General features: G+C 45.7%; 2 protein-coding genes across 4 annotated transcripts in view; one reads left to right on the top strand and one right to left on the bottom strand.

Annotated features, from left to right (window-relative positions):
- EPN2 (epsin 2) overlaps window positions 1–8,260 on the top strand; it is a 44,667-nt gene extending 36,407 nt beyond the window's left edge. For 2 of the 3 annotated variants that reach the window (XM_050906352.1, XM_050906350.1), the window contains 4 exons: window positions 1,474–1,647; window positions 3,265–3,357; window positions 4,295–4,510; window positions 6,124–8,260. In XM_050906352.1, coding sequence (XP_050762309.1) covers window positions 1,474–1,647; window positions 3,265–3,357; window positions 4,295–4,510; window positions 6,124–6,461 — 821 coding nt within the window. In that variant the 3' untranslated portion in view covers window positions 6,462–8,260. The remainder of the gene's footprint in view (window positions 1–1,473; window positions 1,648–3,264; window positions 3,358–4,294; window positions 4,511–6,123) is intronic. The other variant, XM_050906351.1, reaches the window with a different exon arrangement.
- Window positions 8,261–18,501: 10,241 nt separating this feature from the next.
- On the bottom strand, window positions 18,502–22,485 carry B9D1 (B9 domain containing 1). The gene is made up of 9 exons (XM_050906172.1): window positions 22,453–22,485; window positions 22,242–22,334; window positions 22,130–22,210; window positions 21,759–21,827; window positions 21,535–21,646; window positions 21,369–21,465; window positions 20,841–20,903; window positions 19,541–19,608; window positions 18,502–19,351 (listed from the first exon to the last, which is right to left on the bottom strand). Exons 1-9 carry the CDS (start codon window positions 22,483–22,485, stop codon window positions 19,206–19,208), a joined length of 762 nt encoding a protein of 253 aa, XP_050762129.1. The 3' UTR covers window positions 18,502–19,205.
- Between the last annotated feature and the right edge of the window lie 949 nt (window positions 22,486–23,434).

Raw genomic sequence — 23,434 nt, 5'->3', positions numbered from 1 at the left:
AATGTAAGTACCGGTGTGGGAATAGTTGGACTGACTTGGAGAATTTTAGCATTTCCTGGTCTGAAGCTGTAGCAAGACATGCTGCCTGTTGATGAAACAAAGACGAACATTGCAAATTGGAATTTGTGCCACTGTGTGTAGCACTGAATTGGTTTTCAAGAATATTGTGATGCCAAGGGGGGTTGTATGTAGTTTTAAAAAATAAAACAGTATTCAGCTGTAACCTGAAACCCACATGGTGGTTAAAGATAATAGACGTGTACCGCATGGGTAATTCTGTCCTACTCTTGGATTATACAGTTGTTCTCATCTAGTAATTAAACCATGACTGGTTGAGAAGTGTCATTGGGAAGAGGAAATGTGTTTGCGTGTACTATCTGACTTGAAGGTAATTGATCACTGTAGAGTTGTACAGGATGTGCATTTAAAGTCCTAGGTTCCCATTCCTGCACTCTGATGGCCGGGGAGGGGCAGCGGGGATGGACGACATAGGAACCAAGCAAGAGTGAAACCTTCCAACACAGACCTGGCCTGCTGCAAATCTGAAATGTGATTTGCTTCAGTCGTCCTTGATAAGCCAAAATAGTTTCATTTAATGGTAGAAGGAAGAAGAGGTCACCTAAGCTGAAAAGCAATAGATTAGTAGGTTGGGGAGGAAGAAGAAAAAACTCGCAGGAAATTGTATATAGTGAGACAAGTTTCTCTTTCCTTCTCCCTTTACTGCCTTAATTTGTCGCTTTACGCTAGGAAGCTCTAACCTTGTGCACAACCTGAAGCAGTTTGGTAACCTGAATTTGTAGGAATGAAGAGCTGTCAGCATCTTCCAATAAAAATGGGAATCCTGAACATATAGGCGTTGGGTTTAAAAAAAAAAAAATAGGAAGGGGTATCAGTGGACAGCTTAGATCTGTGTCAGGAGGAGTGCTTACAAATGGGAATTAAAAAAGCACAACTAGCTCAGGGAAACTGATTATATTTTTATAAAATAAGAGTATGGTTAAAAGAGTTTGAAAACTATTCCCTTTGGATCTTACAGATTTCTTTCCTTTGTCCAAGTTTTAATTTGTATATTTCATACCTTTTACATAGAGGCTTTTTAGAAACCTTCTTTCCCATGAGTTCATAAATATACCCTGTGATTTAGGTCATCTTCAGTCAGATATTGTCTGTTGTGGTGGCAATGTCTGTAACAAAAGCAAGTTTATTTTCTTGTTGGAACTGCAGATTTTTTTTATTCAGTGTCAAATGGGAGATGTGTTTTATTCATCTGTCTTGCACAGAATTTACTTGTGCTTGTTGTTCCGTATGTATGACAGATGCTGAGACTTATCAGTATTCCTGATGTTGAACTACTTCACCTATTTATGTTTAGTATTAATTGGCAGTAATGGCTCATAAGAGAGATTAATCTCCAAGGAAAGCTTTCCAAAGTGAAACGGTACTGACTTGTGTTTCTGCTGGCTCTTTTTGCAGGTGCCAAACCAGCTGCTTCCGTTGACCCTTGGGCAGCACCAGCAGGATCCACAGCTCAGTCTCTGTCCAAAAATGTTGACCCTTGGGCTCCTGCTCAGCCATCTTCTACCGCAGCAAAATCTTCTGTGGATCCTTGGGGACCAGCACCTGCAAACAAACCTCTCTCTACTTCTGGTGAGAAACGGTCTCATCCCATATCCATATTATTTGAGTAATGAAGGTGAAATCCAAATTATTTTCTTGCATTGTTTGGTTAAAAGAAGCTATGTGCTTAACAATTTGCAGAACTGGTCTGTAAAATAAATGGGAGTTGTAATAGCTAGCAGTAAAAAGAACTTCAAATGTAATTATTCTGACTTAGAGCTCTGAATTTGTGTTGCTTCTTCGTGCCCTGTCCCTTCTACATTCTTTCATTGGTATGTGTGGGTGCATGCTGAGCACTTACGACTGCTGCTGCTGTTGGGTTTTTAAATGGGTTTTATCTTTAATTAGACAAGGACTTACTTTCTGGAAATGAATGATACTATAATTTTACCTTTCGTCATGATAAATAGCTATGCAGATGGATGTCTCTGCAGCCATAGATTGACAGGTTGAGCAGCTCCACACTCTGAGGAGACTTTTAGAGGTGCAAATGAAGGTTTGTTACTTCAGACTGAGGGTGTGAAAGCTATCCCTAAGCCCTTGTGTAGCAAGATGCAGAAGGTGCTGATGTAATTGTCTATTCATGCTCTGTAACTAATGCAACCTTGATGAATCTTAATACCTGGTATTTTCTTGTTGGCACCGTGGCTAAATGCATCCTAAATGCATTTTCTGCTAGTCATTCATCTCGCTACATAATAAACAAAGGAATCTCAAGAGTACTGCAAAAAGTTGTCTAATCAGCTTTTCACTGGGCAAAGGGCAATAACTGGATCATTATGAGAATGATTCTTTGACTATGGTGGGTCTTTGTTCTTGATAAGAAGTATTGTTATACACAATCTTCACTCATTCTGTTGGGTTTTTGTCTTTTTGCACTCTTTATGGAGCTAAGTCTGTACCTTCATTTGCTTGAAATTTGTTGAAGGTTAAAACTAAAAAACATTCCAACTAATTAAAAAAAGCAAACTTGAAAGCTTTTCAGGAATGTGATTGCTGTTCATTTAGGTGTGGTTTTTCTTCCTCCATTTTCAGGTAAGGGTGTGTCCACATTTTGAAAATGTTATGTTTTCATTGGTTGCAAACTATGGGCAAGTTCTGGTGCTTTAGCTAACAGGGCCTTATCTCTACATGGCATAGATAACCTTTTCTAATGCATTCCTCTCCTTTTAACTTCGGAAGCGTAAGTCAAATCGTCACTTAAGTTGTAGCAATGCTACATTTGTCTTTGGAACTGTATTCAGAAGTGTGTTTTACTTGAGGGCTGATTAACACACTTTATAGTTTAGGCTGTAAATTCGTTGCTGTTTTCTTCTGCAGCAATATATGCCGGCCTATACGTGTCTCTAGTGCAGCCACTCAATAAAACCCCAGCATGCTAAGGTGCGCCTTACATTGTGATTTAAAAGCACATTGCTCTGCATTAGTTGGCTAATACTCTAAGAAAGGACAGTTCTCTGACGTTATGCTTCTCCCTGGTCCTGGGTAAGAGTAGGAGCACTCAAGCTGATCTGAACTGCTGCCCTGGAACCTGACAGAGTGGCTTCTTGGTAATGTGAATGGGTTAGAAATTGCCTTCAGTAGGACCAGGTGTGTGACACAACTGAAGATCCGGTAATGACAGGGCTGTCTTGTTGTTTTGAACAGGAAGTACATCTTTTGACCTCTTCAGTAATTTGAATGGTACAGTTAAAGATGATTTTTCTGAATTTGACACACTTCGAACTTCCAAAAAGCCAGGTATGAATCAAATTCTTAGCACGTGGACAGTTTGGGTGATAGTCTCAGCAGCAAATGGCTCTATTCTTAAATTGTATTTAAAAAAAAAAATAAAATTGACTTTCACAAAGGAAAAGATTAAAGCTGGTGATAATGCAGCAGTAAAAGCTTGTTGTTAACATTTTGGCCTGTGCATGAACTTCTGGGGAATGGGCCTTTTGCACTGTAAGTCATAGACTTTCACGCTGTAACCTTTTGCTGCATTGACCCAGAAATTTGTTTGACTTCTAAATTTACAGTACCCAACGCGTTTGGAGTATGGCTCATGCTCAGAGAGTCAAACAGAACAATGTTGACTGAATTTCTCAAATGTGTAAATTCTAGTGTGTAACAATAGTAGGAAAATGAGAAAATACACTTCTATGAATGCTTTAATTTTTTTTTATTTGGTCATTAGTCACTAAAATAAAAACTGCCAGACCTTAACATGTAAGTGCTTTGATACTATGTACTTTCAGGATGGTTCTGCCTGAAAGAATGGTGACTAATTCAAAGTTGAGCTAGGCTTGTTAAACACAAAAGAGAAAACCTGGGTGGAATCTAGCTAGGAAGGGTGTAGCAGTGGTGCAGTGCAAGGACAGAAGCCAAGGCTGCTGAATATCTTTTCCTTGGAGACTCTTAGTCCCATCTGTTGCAGCATAGCTGTGAGACTATTCATCAGGGCAAATCAGGTAGCGCCTTCAGTAGAGCACTGCAACTCTAACTGTAGCTTCTTCATGCTCTTCTAAAGAACATTTATCTGCTTGCATGCCATAAGGGTGTAACACGTACTGAAACATTTAAATCTGACTAATACAAACATTAGATTTTAAAACATTTCTGCTGTCAGAGACTTCAGGGTTTTCTTTGCTTGAGTATGTAGATTAATGAGAAGTTTTGTTTTTCTCTTGTGTTTCAGCTGAATCAGGTTCCACTTTGCCATCTCAGCATAGCGGTACCACAAGTCCTGATCTCTTTGATTCCCAGCACTCAAGCGTGACATCAGGCAAACAAAGTGCAGCTCGGAAAACCCCCGAGTCTTTTTTGGGCCCCAATGCTGCTTTGGTGAACCTGGATTCGCTGGTGTCTAAGCCGCCGCAACCTGTTACTTCACTGAATCCATTCTTGGCACCAGGTCTGTTTCTGCACGTTCCTTCAGTTTTCTATTTTAGCTTTCCCTTCCTATGGGGAAAACTCTGCATAACTCAGTCCTAGTTGATTTAACGTGAGCTGGTTTGGGCTTGTTTTTCTTGATTACTTCAGCCAATGGATCATGACTGAGAGCAGGAGGGTGAGGCATCATGATTTCAAGGCATACTGCCGGACCCTGAAAGCGCAGAGTTTCTACTCTTGCGTCTGCAGCTGATCTGCTGGCTGAGCTTTGTTCAAGCAGTTTCTCTTCCACTTTTGCCCTTGCTCTCTCAAAATGATCTGTGTTAGAAGAAGGCTTTGAGTTATTAAAAAAGGGCTGAACTAAAGCTGATTGATTGTCAGAACAGGTAAGATGTGAACATGTGCCACCGGAGAATCCCTTGGGAAGGTAATAGGTAGTAGGTTCTTCTTGAAGCAGGTAGGAGTTGCCCTTTTGCTTGTGCTGCAGCAGGCACAGTAGCATCTCTAACTGCAACCTGAGGCTCCAGGAGATCGCAAACTCTGCAGTATAATTTAGTGGGTTGCTGGTTAGGCTGTCTTTAGGCTAGCATGATAAACCAGTTTTGATCAAAACACACTTTCAGTGTATTTGGAAAAAAATAGGCTGTTGCAGTTCTCCTGTAAATTGGCCGCTGTTAGAAGTGAGCCTTTACTTAAAGCAGCCTTAGATGGTGACACTAAACACATGGAAGGTGTATGTATTTTTTAAAAGCCATTCATATGCACTGAAATTTCTGTGTGACGCTAGTATGGTGAAATACTTTAAAATGCTATTTCAGTATTTATTTTGTTCACTCTTCCAATGGAAAAAAATGACAGTTTATTAAACTGCTTGGGTAGGAAAAAACCAGTAATTCTGAACAGCCTTGGCAGTGTTTAGCAAGAGGAAGTCTGTGTATCTGCCATTACCGGTTACTACAAAAAGTTTGTAAGGGGTCACTGGGCCATCCAAATAACGCTATACATATACGGTAAAAGGAATTTGTAGTGTTGGCAGTAGTCCAAAGAACCTCAAACACTGGGAAAGTTATTCTCTGCTTTTTCTAGCACCACTGTAATTCGGAAACAACTTGTTTACTCTATGAATTCTTGTCAAAACTCAGTGCCAGAAACATGTACAGCTTCTAAATGGAGTTGACTGGATGAGATCTTGAAGCAAATGCACAAATCTGCAGTAGCCAGACTGCAGTAAAGAGTACAGAGAGCCTGCAGGTCTCTTCCGTAATGCAAATTTTGAGTAGCATTTAAAAAAAAAAAAAATATTAGTGATCTGGATGTCATGGTTAGTCATGTTCCAGGTAACCAAATTTAGAACCTGTCTCTCCAGTGACTACTATCAGAAGTGGAAACTGTTGGTCAGCAAAGGGATGTTTTGTGGCATTGATAGGTTCAAGGAAACGGACTATACTTGTGCACCAGTGCAGCCCCAGTTTGCTGAATGGCATCCACGCAGGTTTCTCCGCAGGGTGTTTTGGGGTTGGGAGCATGTGGGGATGTGCAGAAGGTGCGTTCTTTGCCAGAAGAGACGACCTCCAAAACCTCGTGTTTATGGAGGTGCGAGCTCTTTCCCTCTTCCCCCTTCTCTCTCAAAACTAGGCGCTGCTACAGCACCAACTCCAATCAACCCCTTCCAAGTGAATCAGCCTCAGCCACTCACTCTAAATCAGATGAGAGCGAGTCCTGTGATGGGAACCAGCCCTTCTTTCAGTGCTGTGCCACCGATCAGCATGGAGCCAATACCTCTGTCTTCCATGGCCCCAGTGCCTGTGGGAATGGCACCGATACCAGCTATGGGCACTGTGGCATCTATAACGAGGATGGGCCAGGGGCTGAACGTGAGCATTGCAGGATCAATGACCCAACCTCTTCACAGTACAGGAATGCCGCCGTCAGCATCCCAGTCTACAAATACAACTAACCCTTTTCTCCTATAAAGACCCAATTAAAAGAACTTTCTTTTCATAGTGTTTCCAGGCTGAAGTCTTTACAGCAAAATGAACGTGGCCTGTGTGGACTGAACGGTGTGTAAGAGACTTGGAAGTAGATTTGCAGTTTACAGTTATGATCTTTGAAGAGTTGTCTCTACTTACCAGTTAATCTAAATCTAGTCTTTGCTACAGATGGTACCTTACTTTGGCTTGTTGAGCATTATGTGAAATGTTCAGACTTTTCACCAAAGTTAGATTCTGCCCATTTTGTTACTTTGTTAATCATTTCAATACACTTTCTAGGGAGAACCTACCATTTTAAACTCCGTTGGCTATTTTGTAGATGTCAGATGATGTGCTGGATCCTGAAATTACTATTTACCTGCATCTGTCACTTCCTATGCCCATACGATAGACCTGAGATTCAGAGTGCTAGTGAATGTTTTGCACATAACTATACACAGTTCTAGACTGTTGGTTCACCCATAGTCCTTACTCTTAGAGGAGAACGATTTGGAGGGCCCAGGTGGCTGGTTTTTATGCATTAAACATTGCAACGCAAAATCGCACTGCTTTCGTATCAGAGGTTTGACCGAGAAAGCAAGCTTGTCTCAAAAGGAAAAAAAAAAAACAAAACACACAGACAAAAAACCCAAGAACATTCTCAAGTTGTCAAGTATAACGTGTGCTGTTGTATGCAGTGTTGAATTTGTACACTACTCTCTAAGGACTCCTGAGGAACTCTCTGTGAGTGGCATGCTGCACTCGTGCTGAGTGAGTGTCCTGCTCTGTGCTTGTCCAGTACCAGCTTCGTTTGGAAGTTATCGTATGTATTTTGGTTTTATTTGACTTACAATGTGAGTTGAAAGAAAAAAGAAATACAGTGGGACAACTTTGAATTCAGTTTCACCGGGGCAAGCTTTAAAACTAATTCAGGCTTAACCTTGCTATATGCAGTTACTCTTGTATACTTTTGCACATATTTTGTTTAGTACAGTTTCATATTTGAGTTTGCAGAGTTACCTAATAGTCCTTTTTTTGCTAATTTTTATAATGTGGTTCTTATTTAACTGTCTGGTTTTGATAGATTTATCAAGTCTGGCTGAAAAATTAAGATATTGGCAAATGTCATTTTTATGGTTTTAATGCCCTCTTATTTATGGTTTTAGCTCTTTGTTTCTGTAAAGAGAGTTTAAAAGGGAAGATTAACACTAAAATATTTACTTTTAAATGAAGTATTCATAATGCAAATCAAAACAAATTCTCGTGACTAATTATTTTTAGATTAGTTGAAATTGAGCATAACATGATTTAAGACTACATTAAAAAGAAAAAACACTAAAGTCGCCTTTCCCTTGATTTGTTCCCGTTTTCCGATTACCAGAATGGACAGACGTTTAGCCTTTATGAAGATCGGAAGAGAGGCTGGTTTTTTTTCTTGTAATACTTCTTGAGATGTTAAAAATTCTAATGTACAAACACGACTCATTAATTTTATTGACTAATTTTTCTTAATGAAAGGTGCACTCCATATTAAAAACCGGTTCCATTTACAACTATTAATTGTAAGCTGAACTATACATTTTTAACTTGCATGTCTGGACTCATCGGCACTAAACCGCGCTCAGGTTTCAGCCAGTGTTTCTGGTGGAAACCTGGCCTTCTCAAAGATGGCAAACGTTTCTGAGCTCTGCTTTCACAAACAACTGCAAACCTCCGCAGAGCATGTGGAAAGGGATGTCCCAGTGCTTGCTACCGCCTTGAGGGCGTCTCTGTGAATGAACTGATGCATCTTGGTGGCCTTTCCCTAATTAGAAGGAGGGGGGGGGGAACAAAACAAAACAAAGAAGCTGAAAGAAATTGCCAGAGTTGTGTGTTCTGGTGTAATGATGCTGTGTGGGACTGTGCCAGTCCCGGGTCGTGTGCCGCAGGAAAGAGGGGCTGGCTAATGTGGAAGAGACTGGGTTATATCTTTTGGTGGGTAGGGGAGGCTGAAAGACTATCAAATCTAGGGTACAATCACAGATTTTAGCTGTGTAGGTCAGTGTAGCTCTATTAGTATATGGAATGCTAAATGTGTGGATGTTTCTATGCAGATTGTTCTATCCTCTTGAATACTATTGGATTTGCAAGTAGGATTCAGAATATTCATCTGCTCTTGTTTTTATATAGGAGGAAAGAGAATTACTGTCCACACCCAGTATGTCTTTAAAAAAAACAAAACAACCATTCATGTTGCCTTTCAGAATAAGGAAAAATACTCTTTTGTTGTTGTTGAAGTTATTGAAAAGTGTAGACCAGGAAGGGTGTGCTTCTTGCAGATGGGGGGGAAAAGTGCTTTCCAGTTGATCTGTGGCAAGATTTATCTGTCATTATTTTTCCAATTTAATTTTATCAACAGTGGAATTGAGGTCACTTGATGTTTTTCCCTTAGTCTGTCACCTGAATAATGCATTTGCAACAGTTAGATGGGGCATTGTCTATTCAGCCAAAAAGTTCTAACCGCATCCTCTCGTTAAACACTAGGTAACTGTTTTTGGAGGCAAGATGGGGTTGACAGTGAGTATTTAAAACGATGAAGTCATCTACAGCTCAGAGTCACGATCTGTCACCATGAATTGATAAAAATGTGCTGTTGGTCTGGTAGGGAGCCCTAGCTTAATGAAACTGCTGAATGGCAAATTGTTGCTTTTACCAAGCCACTTCTGTAAGAGCTGTATTACTTTTACATTTTATACATATATATATATAGACATATATCGCACAATAAACCAGGACAAGGCACTCTGAAGAGCGGTCAGCCCAGACTGTGGTGCTGTAAAGCATTAGGCTAAGGACTAACCGTGCCGAGAGCCCCAGCCTGACATGGGGGTTGCGGCAGGAGCCGAGTTCAAGAGGATAAGCAGCTGGTTTGGTAAACCTGCTTGGTTCCTGGGCTGGAGACGTGCCCGTGGCTCGAGGGTCACGCAGGCGTGGGGGGCTGTAGCAGTGACGCTGAACGGTGGTTGCTGTCCTAGCCAGGTGAAGCTTCAGTTGTGTCCGGAATGGCAAATCTCTTTTCGCGATAATTTAACTGCTCTCCAGAATAATTCTTCCCCCCTCCTCGCCCTCCCGCTTCTTTTTGCATGGAGGACGTGCGCGTATCCGATCGCGTCTGCTCTGGCGTATTTCTCCAAATCCATTTCCCTCTTCCGCTTCTTTTCTCACTTGCAAATATTAAAAGTGCTTTTGATTTTTAAAATGTTAGTATCCCAAAATAGCCTTACTGGTCAAATTGACCAAAGATAAAGTGTTAAATATTTTGTAAAAAAAAAAATAAAAAAAAAATCTTGGCATAATTTTAAACCCAAAATAAGCTCAGTTATTTATTCAGTTTTATACTATATAGAAACTAAACTACATTGAGGGGACAGGGAAGGAAAACCATGGTGGGTTGTGGTGTTTACAGTCTTTTTGAAGTCCCGTAGCTAAGACAACTATTGTTATCCATCTTCCCTTTTGCTGTTACAGTTTCTAATGTGTACTGTATGTATTAATATTGCACAAATTGTGGAGAAATATATGGTTTATTTTTCACAGCAGAATCTCACAAGACTTGCTTCCTTTACAAGTGTTACAATTTAAATATTTACCAAACTGTTTTCATAATACTGGGAGCCGGCTGCTTTTTATGAATTTGTGCTGACTATTGACATTATTTACTGTATAAATAATTTATCATTTGTACTATTGTATCATAATGTCTGTATCTTTGTGTCATTTTTCCCAAGCGATGTCACAACTGTGATATTTAATAATGCCATCAGAACAGTGGAAAGACAAGGGGTTTGTAGGTGACTGGTCAGAATTAAAATTGTATTGCTTATATTCCAGCCGTGTTGCTTTTTCAAGACTCTGCTTAGTGTTTATAATCCCATTCAAAAAACTGTTGCTGCCACGCTTGATTTAGTTGTCAAGGAAGTTGATGGATTGGTTGAGATGATTTAAGGTTTGTGCTAAAGGTCCTAGGTGCTAGGAGAAATCTAACCGCTATTGAGAGTAATGCTTCTTGTACATTGTCAATGTGACTTCTTCGATGCATTCATCACTTTCCTGGGGCAGGCCTGCTCTTACTATGAGAAAGGAGGGTTTCTCATAGATCACTTAAATCGGAATCAGTTGAGACCTTACTAATTCAATAAAAATGAAGACTTGTTGTGTTGCAGGTGACTGAATTGCTTCTTTAAACCGCATTACCCTTTAAACGGCGCTTTTGGAGGGACGATCAGGTACTGTCTCGGTGGAGGCTTCTGTGTGGATGTCAAGACAGAGGTCTGGGGAAGGCGTGACTTCGGAAGCCATCGCTCATGGAATAAGGGTTGGGGAACTGTGACAAAACTGACTGTGGCAGTCCGCGCTTCCCATTTTCGCCGTAGTTCGGTCTTGCCCTTCCCGCAGCCTTGGCTCTGTCCCATCGATCAAGTGGCCTCGCCGACGGGGTCGCAGCGAGCCTGCCTCCAGCTGGGAAGTGATTTCAGCTTCTAATTCTGGATGGTTTAAATTGAAGGGTACTTCATTAGCAGGCTATTTCAAGAGCTACCTCTCCAGAGCCCATCCAGGTTTCCTGTCGTTATGGTTTGCTGCCAATCAGACTGATCACTAATCAAATACTTAATTTCTTAATGCTGAAGCTGCAGCGGTGCTAGAGACCTGACTATCGGAAAGGCAGCCGCGGGGAAAAAAAGCTGCTGTTTTGGTTTCAGATCTGTGGTACAGAGCTGGCTTGGGGGTGTTGTGCAAACCCACTGCCCCGGTAACACTCCGGTTTCCCTGCAGAGTGAGGCCAGCTCTGGTCAGGTCTTTGATTCATTTTACTTCTGTGTTTGGGCCGGTAAGGAAAAGAGAAAAACCTCCTTTGCCAAGGGTGGCAGCCCAGATACCTGGTGCTTTTTGTACCTCTCATTTTTACAGAAGGATGCTTTCTGCTCCTGTGCAGGAGGGCTCTCCCGTGCATGTGTGCTTCTTGCTCCTCTGGCCGGTCTCTCTGTGGGATCAGTACTTCTTCACTGTTTTACTCTGGCCGCTTGAAATTGCACATTTTAAAATAAAGCTGCTCGCTACAGGAAAGATTTAGGAAGGGCTCAGAGTGGAAACTTTGGTGATGACTGTAATACTCTTAAAAAGGAGCTGAATACTGCAGGCTTCTGCAAGCCGAGGGGGTGCTGGAGGGAGCCCGAGCTGATAAAGCCTGTTGTGAGAGATCTGGCTGCAGCTGAGCCTTCCTCTGACCTTGGGCAAGCTGCTCTCCCCCGTCCCAGGTTTCCTCTTCCTTTTCTGTGAAGTGAGGTGGTATTTGCCTGCTTTTGCGGAGGAAGAAGGCTATCTGGATAAAGTATTATCTAGAGGCTTGCCCTCATCCGCACCGGTGTTGCCAAAGTATTTTTGCTGAATACGTACATTGCGGTTACTTCTTGTTTGGGCTGGGCCGAGTGGTGCAACTCTGCCTTTCCGCTCGTTTTCATCGAACTGTGAGAAAATGGTTTGCTATGGCTTTGGCAAGACTTCTGCAGCTGCCTGCAATTTACATTTTGGAGAACCAACATGATTTATACAGCCCCTCACATTAAAAACTTCCGTCTTTTTAAAGTTAGCTGTCATCCGCCTTCCAGGTAATCCCCTCCCTGTATTGTGAGTCGGGACACAAGTGAACATTGATTTTGTAAAGACAGAAGTTTGTTTGGGAGCTCAGGGTTATAAATAGCAAAGAGCTAGCATTGTACACGGCGGTAGCAGTCCTGTCTCTTCGTGTTTTGCTGTCAATGGATTGTACCCTGTAATTGTTGAAGACTTGGGGTTTCAGTGAGTGGAAGTTCCTTTTGGTGCTTCAGACATCCCTGCCGATTACCCCTTAGGGCGGTTAATTGGCAGCAGTCTGGGGATCAATAGGGGATTGGCATCCTACCAGTGTAACACAACCCAGTGGTTTGCAGAGGTTGGAACAGTAAATTACGAACGGGGGAGCAGGGAGATACCTTGGGGGGAGATAGCGCATCCTCCGGCTTCGCTGGGGGGAGCGCGGAGCTGTACCAAGCCTGGATTGAGTAGTGGGACCCTCGGGTATTTGGTGAATACCTCTTTGAAGAGATGAGGGGAAGATCTGTCCTTTCCCCAGCGGCTGTATAACGTGGGCTGGGGCAGGGAGGTGGTGCAAACTTTATTCCTAAGTGAACTGGTGACCAGCAGAATTGTTAGCTGCGATGTGCGTTGAAACTCTGGTTGAAAATGCTGTTGAAGTGCAGAAGATTTTTAAAGCGCCTGAACATCTTCATGGCCACCAGACAGCTGCTGTGTGCAGAGCAGAGGTACTCGTAACACATCCATGAGCAGAGGGACGAAGGCAGCGTGTGCTGCTGGACGCAGATGAAATGCAGGGGGTGGAGGGAGCAAGGTATTCGACAGTCATCTGTGGCTGTTCAGCACACACTTATAAAAGCAGCCTGGGCGTGCTACCTGATCTGTTCTCAATACTTCTTGAGCAAATGTGTTCCCATTCCTAGGTGAAGGAAAATCAATGACATTTCAAATAGCCAGAATAAAGCTGTAGTAAAGGTGGAGTTTGCCTTCTCAGCTCCCTGCCTGCTGCTGCCTGACGTGAAATCTCACCGGGTCATCAGTGCTGCCAGCTTTGCAGTTTGATTGCTTAAATATGCTCTGGGACATCCTCACAGGCAGGTACGGCGTTGTGGTTTTAAGCTCTGTTTAAACACTGCACGCTGGAGCTGCTGTAGATCAGATCAGAGCTCGATCCAGCCCAAGGGTCCTGTTGCTGGCAGCGGAGACCTTCCTGGAGCAAAGGCACTGCGGTTAGTCTTCACCGATACAGCCTGCCTAGTAACTCCTCTGTGAAACCACTTACTCTCCCGGCCTCCGTGGCGGTCTGCGGGAGCACGCTGCACGGCTGAGTTAGGCAGGGGCTGGAGGAGAACTGCGTGCCCGGCTGCGGGAGCGGATGGAGGCGAGGGCTGAGCAGCCTCCACGGGCTGCTGGCTCAGCGTGGACTTGTCCCACCAGCCGTGCTGTCACTAACCCGCGTGGGATTCCCCATAGCGCTGTGGCTGAACCACCTCTAGTAATTTCTAAGACAGAAAATCATTAGACACCTTCCTTGTGCCCCACTGGGGTGGGAACATGGAACCGGTGAAAACCAGGCAGTGGGGTCCGTGTTCTTCTTGAAGGGCTTTTTGGCCGGGGAATGAAATTCAGTGGTTTAACCAAGCTGAAGGGAGCCAGTTCTGCCTTGGTGTAACAGCACATATGGCCGAGGAGACCGTGGGCCGGCTGGGGATGTGTTGGATGACGGCAGTGGGTGTGGTTTGGTGTTTTGTTTTTTTTTTTTTTTTCTTTTTTAATGTCTTCATTAGCAAGTCTGGCACTAAATGTAGTGATAGTCTCTGAGGTGAATTTGGGTACTTAAATACCTTGGCCTGAATAGAGGCATAAAAATAGAAACCTACAGCAGTTAGGTGCTTCCGCTGATCTTCCCTCTGAAGGACGAGAGACTGAATCACTTGCACCCCGCTGTGAAAGCGGGTTGTGTTGCACCCTCGCTTCTCTGCAGCCTCCCTCCTGGGGGCTCAGGCCTGGTTTCGGTGGCCAAAGGATGGTTTCTAACAGGATTTGTGCCCTGACGATGGCCACGCACTGGAAATTTGTTGTCTCAAGCCTAGCCCTCCTAACCCGCTGTCCTTGCGCTCCGCAGCCTCTGTTACGCTGCGGTGGAGGGTGCTGGGTGCTCTCTGCAGGCTGGCAGGAGCTGCGGTTTTGTGGTTTGGTTTTTTTTTTTTTTTCCTTCCTGTGCTCCAAACGTGGAGGTTGTTTCTGGGTTTGCAAACACCCATGAGTGCCTCAGCTCTTGGGGTTTGAGCTCACCCACGTGTACCTCCCAGAGGACTCCCCAGCTGATGGGGAAAAAAAAACCTCGGGGATCCCCTCTGCAGTGCACACCCCGTGGATGAATGGCGAGAGGAGGAAAGGGGCTGAACATCCCTTGCGGGGATGCGGGCCGGGCGGCCTTTGCTCAGCTCTTTGCTGTGTTCCTGCTTCAAAATTGCTGTTGGTGGCTGCTGCAGACGTGCTGCTGGCCCAGGCTTGTGTGCCTGGACCTCGGGTCTCCGGCTGGGCTGGGTGGTGGGTGCAGGAGGTGGGTGCTGGTGGGGCCTGATGTCCCCCCGACGCTGGGGAGCTGGCGGTGCCTGGCTGGTCGCAGATACAGGCTCCACAGTGCAGCTGTGGGTGCAAGCCCGGCTCTGTCACTGCTGATGCTGTTCCTTCTGTGTAACCCCCATCTCCCACCCCCGCTGTCCTGTCCTCCTGTTACCCCACGGACCCATATCCGGGGCTGCGGATCCAGGGCGTTTAGCCCCCCTGTATCTCCAGGCAGCAGGTCCTGGCGTGATGCTCTGGTGACCTTGGCACAAACCGGTCGTCCTGGGCCTGGTTTGCGATGGGCTGAAACGCTGCCGGCGATGAGCTCAGGTAGAGTTGGAGCTGAAGCTCCAATTTTCTTCAAATCTGGCTGTTCTGTGCTTCTGTGGTTTTGTGTTTTATTTTCCCTTCTTCCCCCCCCCCCCCCCTTTGGAGTATTTCACAGGAGGCTCCTGCTCCTAAACCGACACTGCTGCTGGGGAGCGGATGCTGTCAGCTTTAATCCATCTGCAAGACTCTCATTTTCAGACGGAGATAACTTCTAGCTGCTGCAATACTGCTGTTGTAAAATAGCCTTGCTAGCCTCTGGACAAAGACGGTTTCTTGAGTGCTTGCTGATGCACAGATTTCTGGCTCGGTCCCGCTCCCTGCGAGGCAGCTCGGGTGGCTCGTGGCGCTGGGAGGTGTTTGCCCCGTGCCCTCAGGGCAAGGGGCAGTGGCAGGGCAGCTGGCACCGTTGCACTGAGCTATTTCCATGTAGGAACAGGAAAAACTTGTGTGTCCTTCATGCAATCTTGTTAGCCAATTGTTATTAGCAACCTCCAACATCTTCCTAAGGGTTAAAAACTGCCACGAGAGGGCAGGAGCTGATGCTGCTATTTCTAGTTTTGGTAGGTAGGGCTGCAAATACCAGTTCCTAAAGACTATCCAAATGATTTTCCTTTTTTTTCTGGAGGCTTCGATTCCCAAGCTGCTCTTCAGTCCATATCCTTGGTTGTCTCCCTCCCAGGGCGGCTTCCATGATGATGGCAGGAACACTCTCCCCTGAAGCGGGCACGGTCCCGCTGGGCAGCTCTCTCCGAAGCTCCTCCAGAGCGGGAGAGCGGAGGAGGGCTTCTGCAAAGTCCTCAGCTATCTCACAGCCTTCATTCGCCTCTAGCGGGTCTCACTCTATTTTGATGGCCTTGAAGCCTCATCCTGTGTCAGGACACATGTTCTGAATAAAGATTTTAATTTTTTTTTCCTTTAAATTTTTTTTCCCCTGCCCATCTTGAATTAGGAGGTTAATGGCCAATTTCACTGTCTGGGAGAGACTTCGGCATAACAAAACAGGAGCTGCAGCGCCAGCTGACAGCCTCGCGCTGCCATCTGTGCTGCAAGGGGTCGGGAACTTCAGTCCAGTTTTGAATAAAAGGGAGAATGATTAACTGGTAAACGAGCAGGGTGGTTACCGCTGCCTGGCGAGTGGGCGAAAGGAAATGACTTTGAGCTTCCACTGTAGCAAGGCTGGGTTTTGCTGGGTTTTGGCTGTTCTTAAAGCATGGGTTCTTTTAACCTTTAACACTAACTGCAAGGAACACTTACGGGTGATAAATCCCTTCCTTGTTAATGTTACCCGCTCTCGCAGCACAGCGTCGTGTCTGTCTTTACTCCTCTGTCACGAGAGCGGAGATTCTCTCCAGGGTGAAACAGCTGCAAACGCTCTGCCACGCCTGAGTACCAAAGACTTAGACCAGAGACAGTTTTCCAGAAAATCATAAAGGCAGCAGCAAGCCCGTCTCTGGGAGAAGAGCGTGTTTATGAGAGATATCAACAGTTGCCTCTCGGAACAAAGGAACGGCATTGAACTCGGGGAAACGCTTACTGAAAACATCACCCACACACGTGGCCTTGTATAGGGAGCAAACTGTGTCAGACCAAAAAGCTCTCGCAGTGAAGCACTCACAAGCTAAATACCTTCTTCAAGGCCTTAAAAATGTATGTGAGGTTCTTAACAAACATGCTCGAGACACTGAGGAGCCAAAAAACCCCTCCCAAAACCCAGCCAAACCCAGAGACGATAGGCAAAAAGCCCTAATAATGCAGGCAGCGGTGTGGGATCTGCTTACAGAGACGCATATCTTAAATACCGCTTTATGGAGTTGGGGATTTTTTTTTTTTTAATTTATTTTTTTAAACCTTTGCTTTTCACTGGTTTCTTTTAACCTTTCTTCTGAGGGGCCCTGCAGCTGGGCTGTGAACGGCGAAGCCGCGCGAACGCACGCGTCGGTTTTGATCGGTCTCAGCGTGGTAAGCATCCAACTACTCGTTTGAAACGGGAGCAATTCAGGAGATGGGTCGTAGTACCGCACTGCAAAGCTGTGCGTGAATAAATTCACTGCGCCCCTGCGGGCACGAAGTTTGGGCTTTATCTGGGTTTAACAGGTTTCTCATGACTAGAAACTCTGTTGTGCAGTTTTGCTCTAATTGGAATGGGGGCGGGTAACTGTGCTCAAGGGAAAAAAGATATTTAAACGGTAGTAGGTTTAATGTTTGCCTTTCAAGTATTTCAAACACAGATATTTATCCTGCTACTGTAGCTAACTGCTTCCCAAATGCTTTTGAAAAGGAAACAAAATTCCTTGCGTCTCCTCTGAGCCAACAGGAAATACTTACTAATTTGGATTCCAACATGACTTGGTTCAGAGAGTACAAGTTGCCAAAACAACTGGCGGGGGAGCTTACTGGAAGTGCAAAATCAACAAAAACAAGATAGGAAAAAAAGTAAGAGATGAAAAATCATCTCTAACCATGTTTGGAAAAGTATTTATAAGTAGTATAAAAGATGCTAATGCTCACAGCAAAACTACAGTGATCGCGTTACCTTTTCAGAAATTATATTTATTCAATCACGCTGCTCAGCATGAAATAACAACTATCTCTGACTGGGTGCTCTATTGGATACGTGTCCTGGAGGCTCTGCAGCTCAGCACTGAGCGTTCTTACTTGTATTTCTATGGTTTCAAGGTCTTGGTAGTTCGCTTCTAGGGTGGTATCATGTTAAGTCATTCTCACAGTCACCTCTTGGTATTTGCAGTCAAACACAAGAGATTACATGCCCAAATTTAAATATGAAAATGACTGAGCAATTAGTCATTTGATTGTAGCATACACTTCTTTCTCTTTTGTACCTGTAAGAATAGCAATCTTGGATGATTTAGGACTTGGAAACACCCATTCTGGCACAAACAAATAAAAACCCTAGCAGTAGCAAGACAAACAAATATATTTCGACCACTGGGTTTATTCAGCCTAAAAGAAGAGCACTAACATTAGCTTAGAGGGGGATTCACCGAAAGGCCGCGGTAAGACAGCAGAGGAGCAGCTCCTCGGACACTGTGCCCTCGCGCTGCAGGCGTCTGAGAGCAGCACGGCAGCTTTGGCGCTCCTGTCGCGCGCTAATAACAGCCAGCGCCGTTCCAGTCCTTCTCGGAGGTTATGCAATGGGAAAGAAAACCTGAGTACATCACTACGTTGCTTTTTTACTGCCTTTCTTTTGATGAGAAAACCAGCTAAGAAAAGCCACGGCACATTATCGGTGTGACGTGCTGAAGGGAGGAGAAGGTCCCCGCTGTCCTGCGCAGCACAGCGCCTCGGGTACCTGACACGATATGGAGCTAAACGCCGCTTACAACTGCACACACACAGCTGGCTTACTGAGACTCTACTTTCTTTGCAGAGCCTTCTCTAAAGTTTATTTTTGAGTCAATATCTGCACTTAAAATGCAATTTGTTCTACCAGAAGTTAAAACTGTGCAGCAAGGATATGTTTAACACCATGGTCTCTCTAACTCCTCTAAAATAAACTGCTGTCCTTTTTTTTTTTTTTCTCTTCCTGAAGCTTGATGCAGAAATAAAATCTGGAAATGGAAGAGTCATCATCTTGTTCTAAATGCAAAAGCCCAGGTTGCTTCACGGAAAAAATGTGGAAGGGTCTGTTTCTACAGTGCACGAGCTGTTCTAATTAGTTGCACAAACTCTAAAGGACTACGTGGGATTATAAAGAAAACTGCTGTTGCTTTTGCAGAGGGAAGCGCACGGCGCAGAGAAGTGCACGTGCATTTCACTGGAACGTTTCCATATTCCCTCCTTTTTGTAAGGTGCAATAATTTCAATTTCCCATTTCTACCACAAAAGACATTAGTAAAAAGAACTGGGTTTGCAATGATGTTTTAAACACAGGAAAACTGCTCCAACTATAAACTTTCCTATTCTTTAAGTATATAAAGAGTGTACAAAAGGCTGTTATAAAAAATATTTTGTTACGGGTCTTATTTTGAGATAGTCTGATATTACTCATTAAAATACTAAATATTATCTGATGACATTAATTTACATAATACTTCAACCTGTACGCTTACTGAAAGGATTATACTTAGGTAATTATTCCAAAGCCTTGTGTTTCTTTTGGAACAACTGTCTCAAGTGACATTTTCTCAGTTTAGTCAGATACTCATTTCCTTTCGCCACAAAAAGCCCCAAAGTGCTTAACGTCTCTGTGAGCCTTTGAACGCCTCACGCCCGAGTTCAATACTTATGAATCCCTTCCGTAACAGGCACCAGGGAAGGGTTCTGCATGTCACTCGGCCTCACGTCATAGCCCAACTTCTTCATATCTTTGGTCACTATGTTGAAGGAAATGGTCACAAAGCCTTGAGATCGCACCCTCGTTACTAGAAGAAAGAAGACATGAATGAAACTGATTAAGAGAGGGTTTTGAATAGTTGTTGAACTCCTCACATATCCAAGTAGGACTGTTCTCAGCAGGAACAACTGGTCTTTTTTTATCAACAGAAGATGGATGGCCAAGCTGTGGCCTGCTGTTGGGCAAGGGTTGCAGTCAGGAGCTCCCAGGGACTTACCTTCTCTTCCTTCTCCCTGTGCTACCACTTTGGGGTCAGTAAATTCCGGACGTCTCCCTGTGAACCAACTTGGAGAAGAAAACAGAAAATAATTAATCAGATACATTCACTAGTGTTTAGATTTGATACAGTTCATTATATGCATGTTAAAAAAACAAAGGGGGGGTTTAATGAGATTCCCAGCTTTTTTTTTCTGGAGTAGAGAGTTTTGAAGACTGATTCACTTTATTGCTGATCTGCTTTGATCAAAGATAAGTTTTGTCTCTCTAAGGAAAAAAATGAAACCGATTTCATACACATTATGTTAAATCCAAGTTATTTCTGGGCTAGACAGAATCTTTCTATGGCAAAGATGTTTTTGAAACTGATTCAACTCTTGATTACCCAGAGTAACAGAGAGGCTTGGATACTTTGAATACATCAGAGGTGCACATTATACAAAAGTACACAAATTAGAGTGTAGATTCTACAAAAAGGGTATCGTAAAGAGAAGAAGAGTAAATCAGTTGAATCCTGGCTGTCGGGCACAGAGGTTCCCGCGCTGACTCTGACCCACAGCACTCAAGTACCACAAGGCTGGCTCTGCGCAAGGGTAGGCTCCACCGAACAATCAGCTCACGGATCATTCAGACTGTACTTAAACAATACAATGGAAGGAAAAAAACCTTAATACCCTCAGTTGCTGTGTACAGACTGCTACTTCAGAAGGGATGTGTGCGTGTAAACAAGACAAAGGTTACAGCAAATGCATTCCAGATGGAAGAAAAGGTAGCACTGGCAACTGTTTTTCCATGTTCTGCCTGTGGTTTCCAGGTTGCTCTTAATGTGTGTATCCTTCAGAAAAGCCCCTAGCTACAGTAAGATTTAGGGATGGACTGCAGCACACCTCCTTAGAGTCCAGTGACAACTAAAATGCTCAGTAAAATTAGTCCAAGTAGCGGCTCTGCAAGTCACATCACTGACGTGAACCAACCTGCGGAACGTGGAGCTGCCGCTCAGTACAAGAAGTCGTGTATCAGTCTGCTCTGCTGAAATTAGTTCTTTTTCAAACCAGCAGTATTCAAATGTGAGGATGAAAAAAGACAAGTTAGCATTACTGCATGCAGGTAGTTAACATGTTTTAAGAAAGCTCTTCCAAAGACCTAGACACCTAAAAACATGATTTTGCCTACAAAACTCAAAACTGTCTGGTTATGATACAAAGTATTCACACATATGCACCAGTGAGTAGCTGGATATACCTTTGTGACTCAGAGCAAGAAGGACTTCTAAAAAAAAAAAAGAAGTCTTTAATTATTACCTTGTAAACTTCTGCAGCCTAGATGTCGACTCTGGAACAAACATAGCGATGGTTCTTGTATGCCTAAAACAAACATGAGGTGCACAGAACTTAAGAAATGAACCAAACAGCACTGGCAAGACTTCTTATATTTATAAAGGCACCAGAATTTCAGACACATCAGACCACTGAACATCTCAAATACTTTCCCTTCCACAAAGAAAGGGTTTGTCTGCATAGGAAGAGCGTATCTTCCTCCGTTTCCAGTGGTGGGAATGAAAGCTTAGCATGTGCTGAGAGTGATGGGGGAGAGGCAACGTACTGCGCTTCACACTTGGGCTTTCTACATGCCAGTTTTGACTTTACAGTTGTTTACAGGATTACCAAAAATTATTTGCTAACCAGGGGCTGCTGCTAGAAAATCCACGCTCTTTGTACCAAATGGACAAGACATGATAAGGAGATACGGGAACATTTTTGTTTCTGAAACAACATAATAACTGGGAAAAAATCTCCCTTTCAGTCCTGAAAGACAGGTTGTCACCTCACCTTCCGGGTGTGAAGGGGACATGAACGGCTCCATAACCTCTGACCACATCGTTTCCAAAAAAGTCAGGTCCGTAGACGCTCACTACAATCTGCGGCCCTGCAAATGAAGCGTGTGTGAGAGGGGGGCCTGGTCTGCGAGCTGGATCCCACCACCCCCAGCACTCACAGCCGGATGGATTGGTGCTCTTGAAGGTAATGTCGATGGGGAAGTTCCAGACAAGCGTGGTGGGTGCGACGTCGCTCTTGGAGGTGATCTGGGAGATGCCCTCCTCCAGGCCCTGTGGGGAGAACGTGGCATGAGCCAGGGGCCTGCACTAAGCCCGTTACACACGTGCTGCCGGCGGGCCTGGCAGGCAGGCTGGGTTTCAGGGGAGCACAATGGGGCCTTACCGCTGTGGGAACCCAGTCTTGGCCGTAGACGAAGCAGAACTTGCAGTAGAGGTCGTCAAATCCGGGGAACTGTGGGGGAGAGAGGGGCTGTGTTGTGGGGAATTACCGGGACTGAGCGCCAGCCCAAGTCACCGGGCTCAGGGCAGCCTGCACCACCATGGCTAAGAGCCAGCCCGCGTTGCTTGGGTCGGGGCTGAGGCCCAGCCCGCCCTACGGGCATCCGGGCGGAGACAGGGCTGCGTTATGAGACGGAGGAGCGAAGCAAGGCCCCGTTACCGGGGCCGCGCTTGCTGAGGCCCAGGCCGGGCTGAGTCGCGGGGGACCGGGCTCCCTGCCCCTCTGGGGGCCGCCGGGCCACCCCCCCTGCTTACCTGCCCGCTCTCGATCTGCCCGTTGACCGCCAGCAGGAAAACGCTGGGGCTGCCGGCGGCCGCCATGGCGCCGGGCGCGGCCTGCCCCGTTGCTAGGGGGCCGCGCTCCGGCCGTTGCCATGGATACGGACGGCGCGGCGGCAGGGACACACTTCCTCGGCGGACGGCGCTTCGCGGAGCTCCCGCTCTGAGGCGGCTTCCCCGCCTTCCAAACGCGGGCGGATCGCCCCAAAACGCGGGCAGCAGCCCCCCCCCGCCCCGGGGACCAGCCGTATCCTCCCCCCCGGTGCGGGCCGTGCCACCAGCAGCGCTGCTGCCCTCACCACGGCCTGGGCCAGCATCCCTCTCAACCCCATGGCCGCCCCACCAGGCTTGAGGGGCCGGGGCTGAGGCCTGCTGGCTGCTCTGCCTGTTTATTCTTCATGCCACCTCATATTTTGAACTTTCTGGATTTCTTCTATTTTTTTTTTTTTTTATATTAGCCTATCTCAACCCCAGTAAGCTCTTTTTAAAGCGCAGCCAGGGGACTGGGGCCTCCTCCTAGTAGCAGGCGCCGAGGACATGGCCACTAGATGTTGCTGCCGGCTGGGCCGAAGCGGCTCCGTCCGCTCCCGGGCGAGGGCCAGGGCCACGAGGTGGTTTTCCAGAGAGGAAAGGCATTTGGGATCGGTGGGAAATGGTGCGTTTTGTGATCTCCGGGGGGTCGCCCTCACGAGCCATGCTGATGTGAGGAGAGGGAGAGGCCGGCGGGCTCGTTCGTGTCCCGCAGCAAGGTGATTATTGCCCCGGCCTTACGGGAGCAAGCCGTGCCTCGATAACGCCGTCGTCTGGATGTGGCTACACGTACTGTGGGAAGGGGAGGAAATGGGATTGTGCTGGTTTAATTAGCCTCTAATTAAAAGGAGGGGGTGAATTTGGTGCGTAAACGAGGCAGACGAAATGTGCTGAGGCTCTGCAGAGCTGAAACTGCTGAAATCTGCTGACCAGGTCTTAACTGTTTCCCCGCAGAGGCCGCGACGTGACGGTGCTGGCCTGGCTGGGCCGCGGTCGTGCCGCCGCTCATGCCAGGAAGCTTCGCCGCCCACGCACACGTCTGCGCCGCGGAGGCTCGGCGGCTCGGCCACCATCTGCTGCGGTTCATCCCTTCGCCTCCTTTCTGCGTCCTAGACGATGCTCCCCTCGTTGAGAGCGATCCAGGGGGCATTTGATTGCCGCCAGACCCTCTGGGGAAGGATGGGAGGACTGAAGGAAACCCTGGCTCGGCGCCTGTTTAGGTTTCCTGTGCTGCGGTTGCAACGAGTCGGA

Source organism: Gymnogyps californianus, chromosome 15 (assembly GCF_018139145.2).
Source record: "Gymnogyps californianus isolate 813 chromosome 15, ASM1813914v2, whole genome shotgun sequence".
Taxonomy (NCBI): Eukaryota; Metazoa; Chordata; class Aves; order Accipitriformes; family Cathartidae; genus Gymnogyps; species Gymnogyps californianus.
Note: the sequence above shows the minus strand (reverse complement) of the source record. Positions and strands in the feature narration are given on the sequence as shown.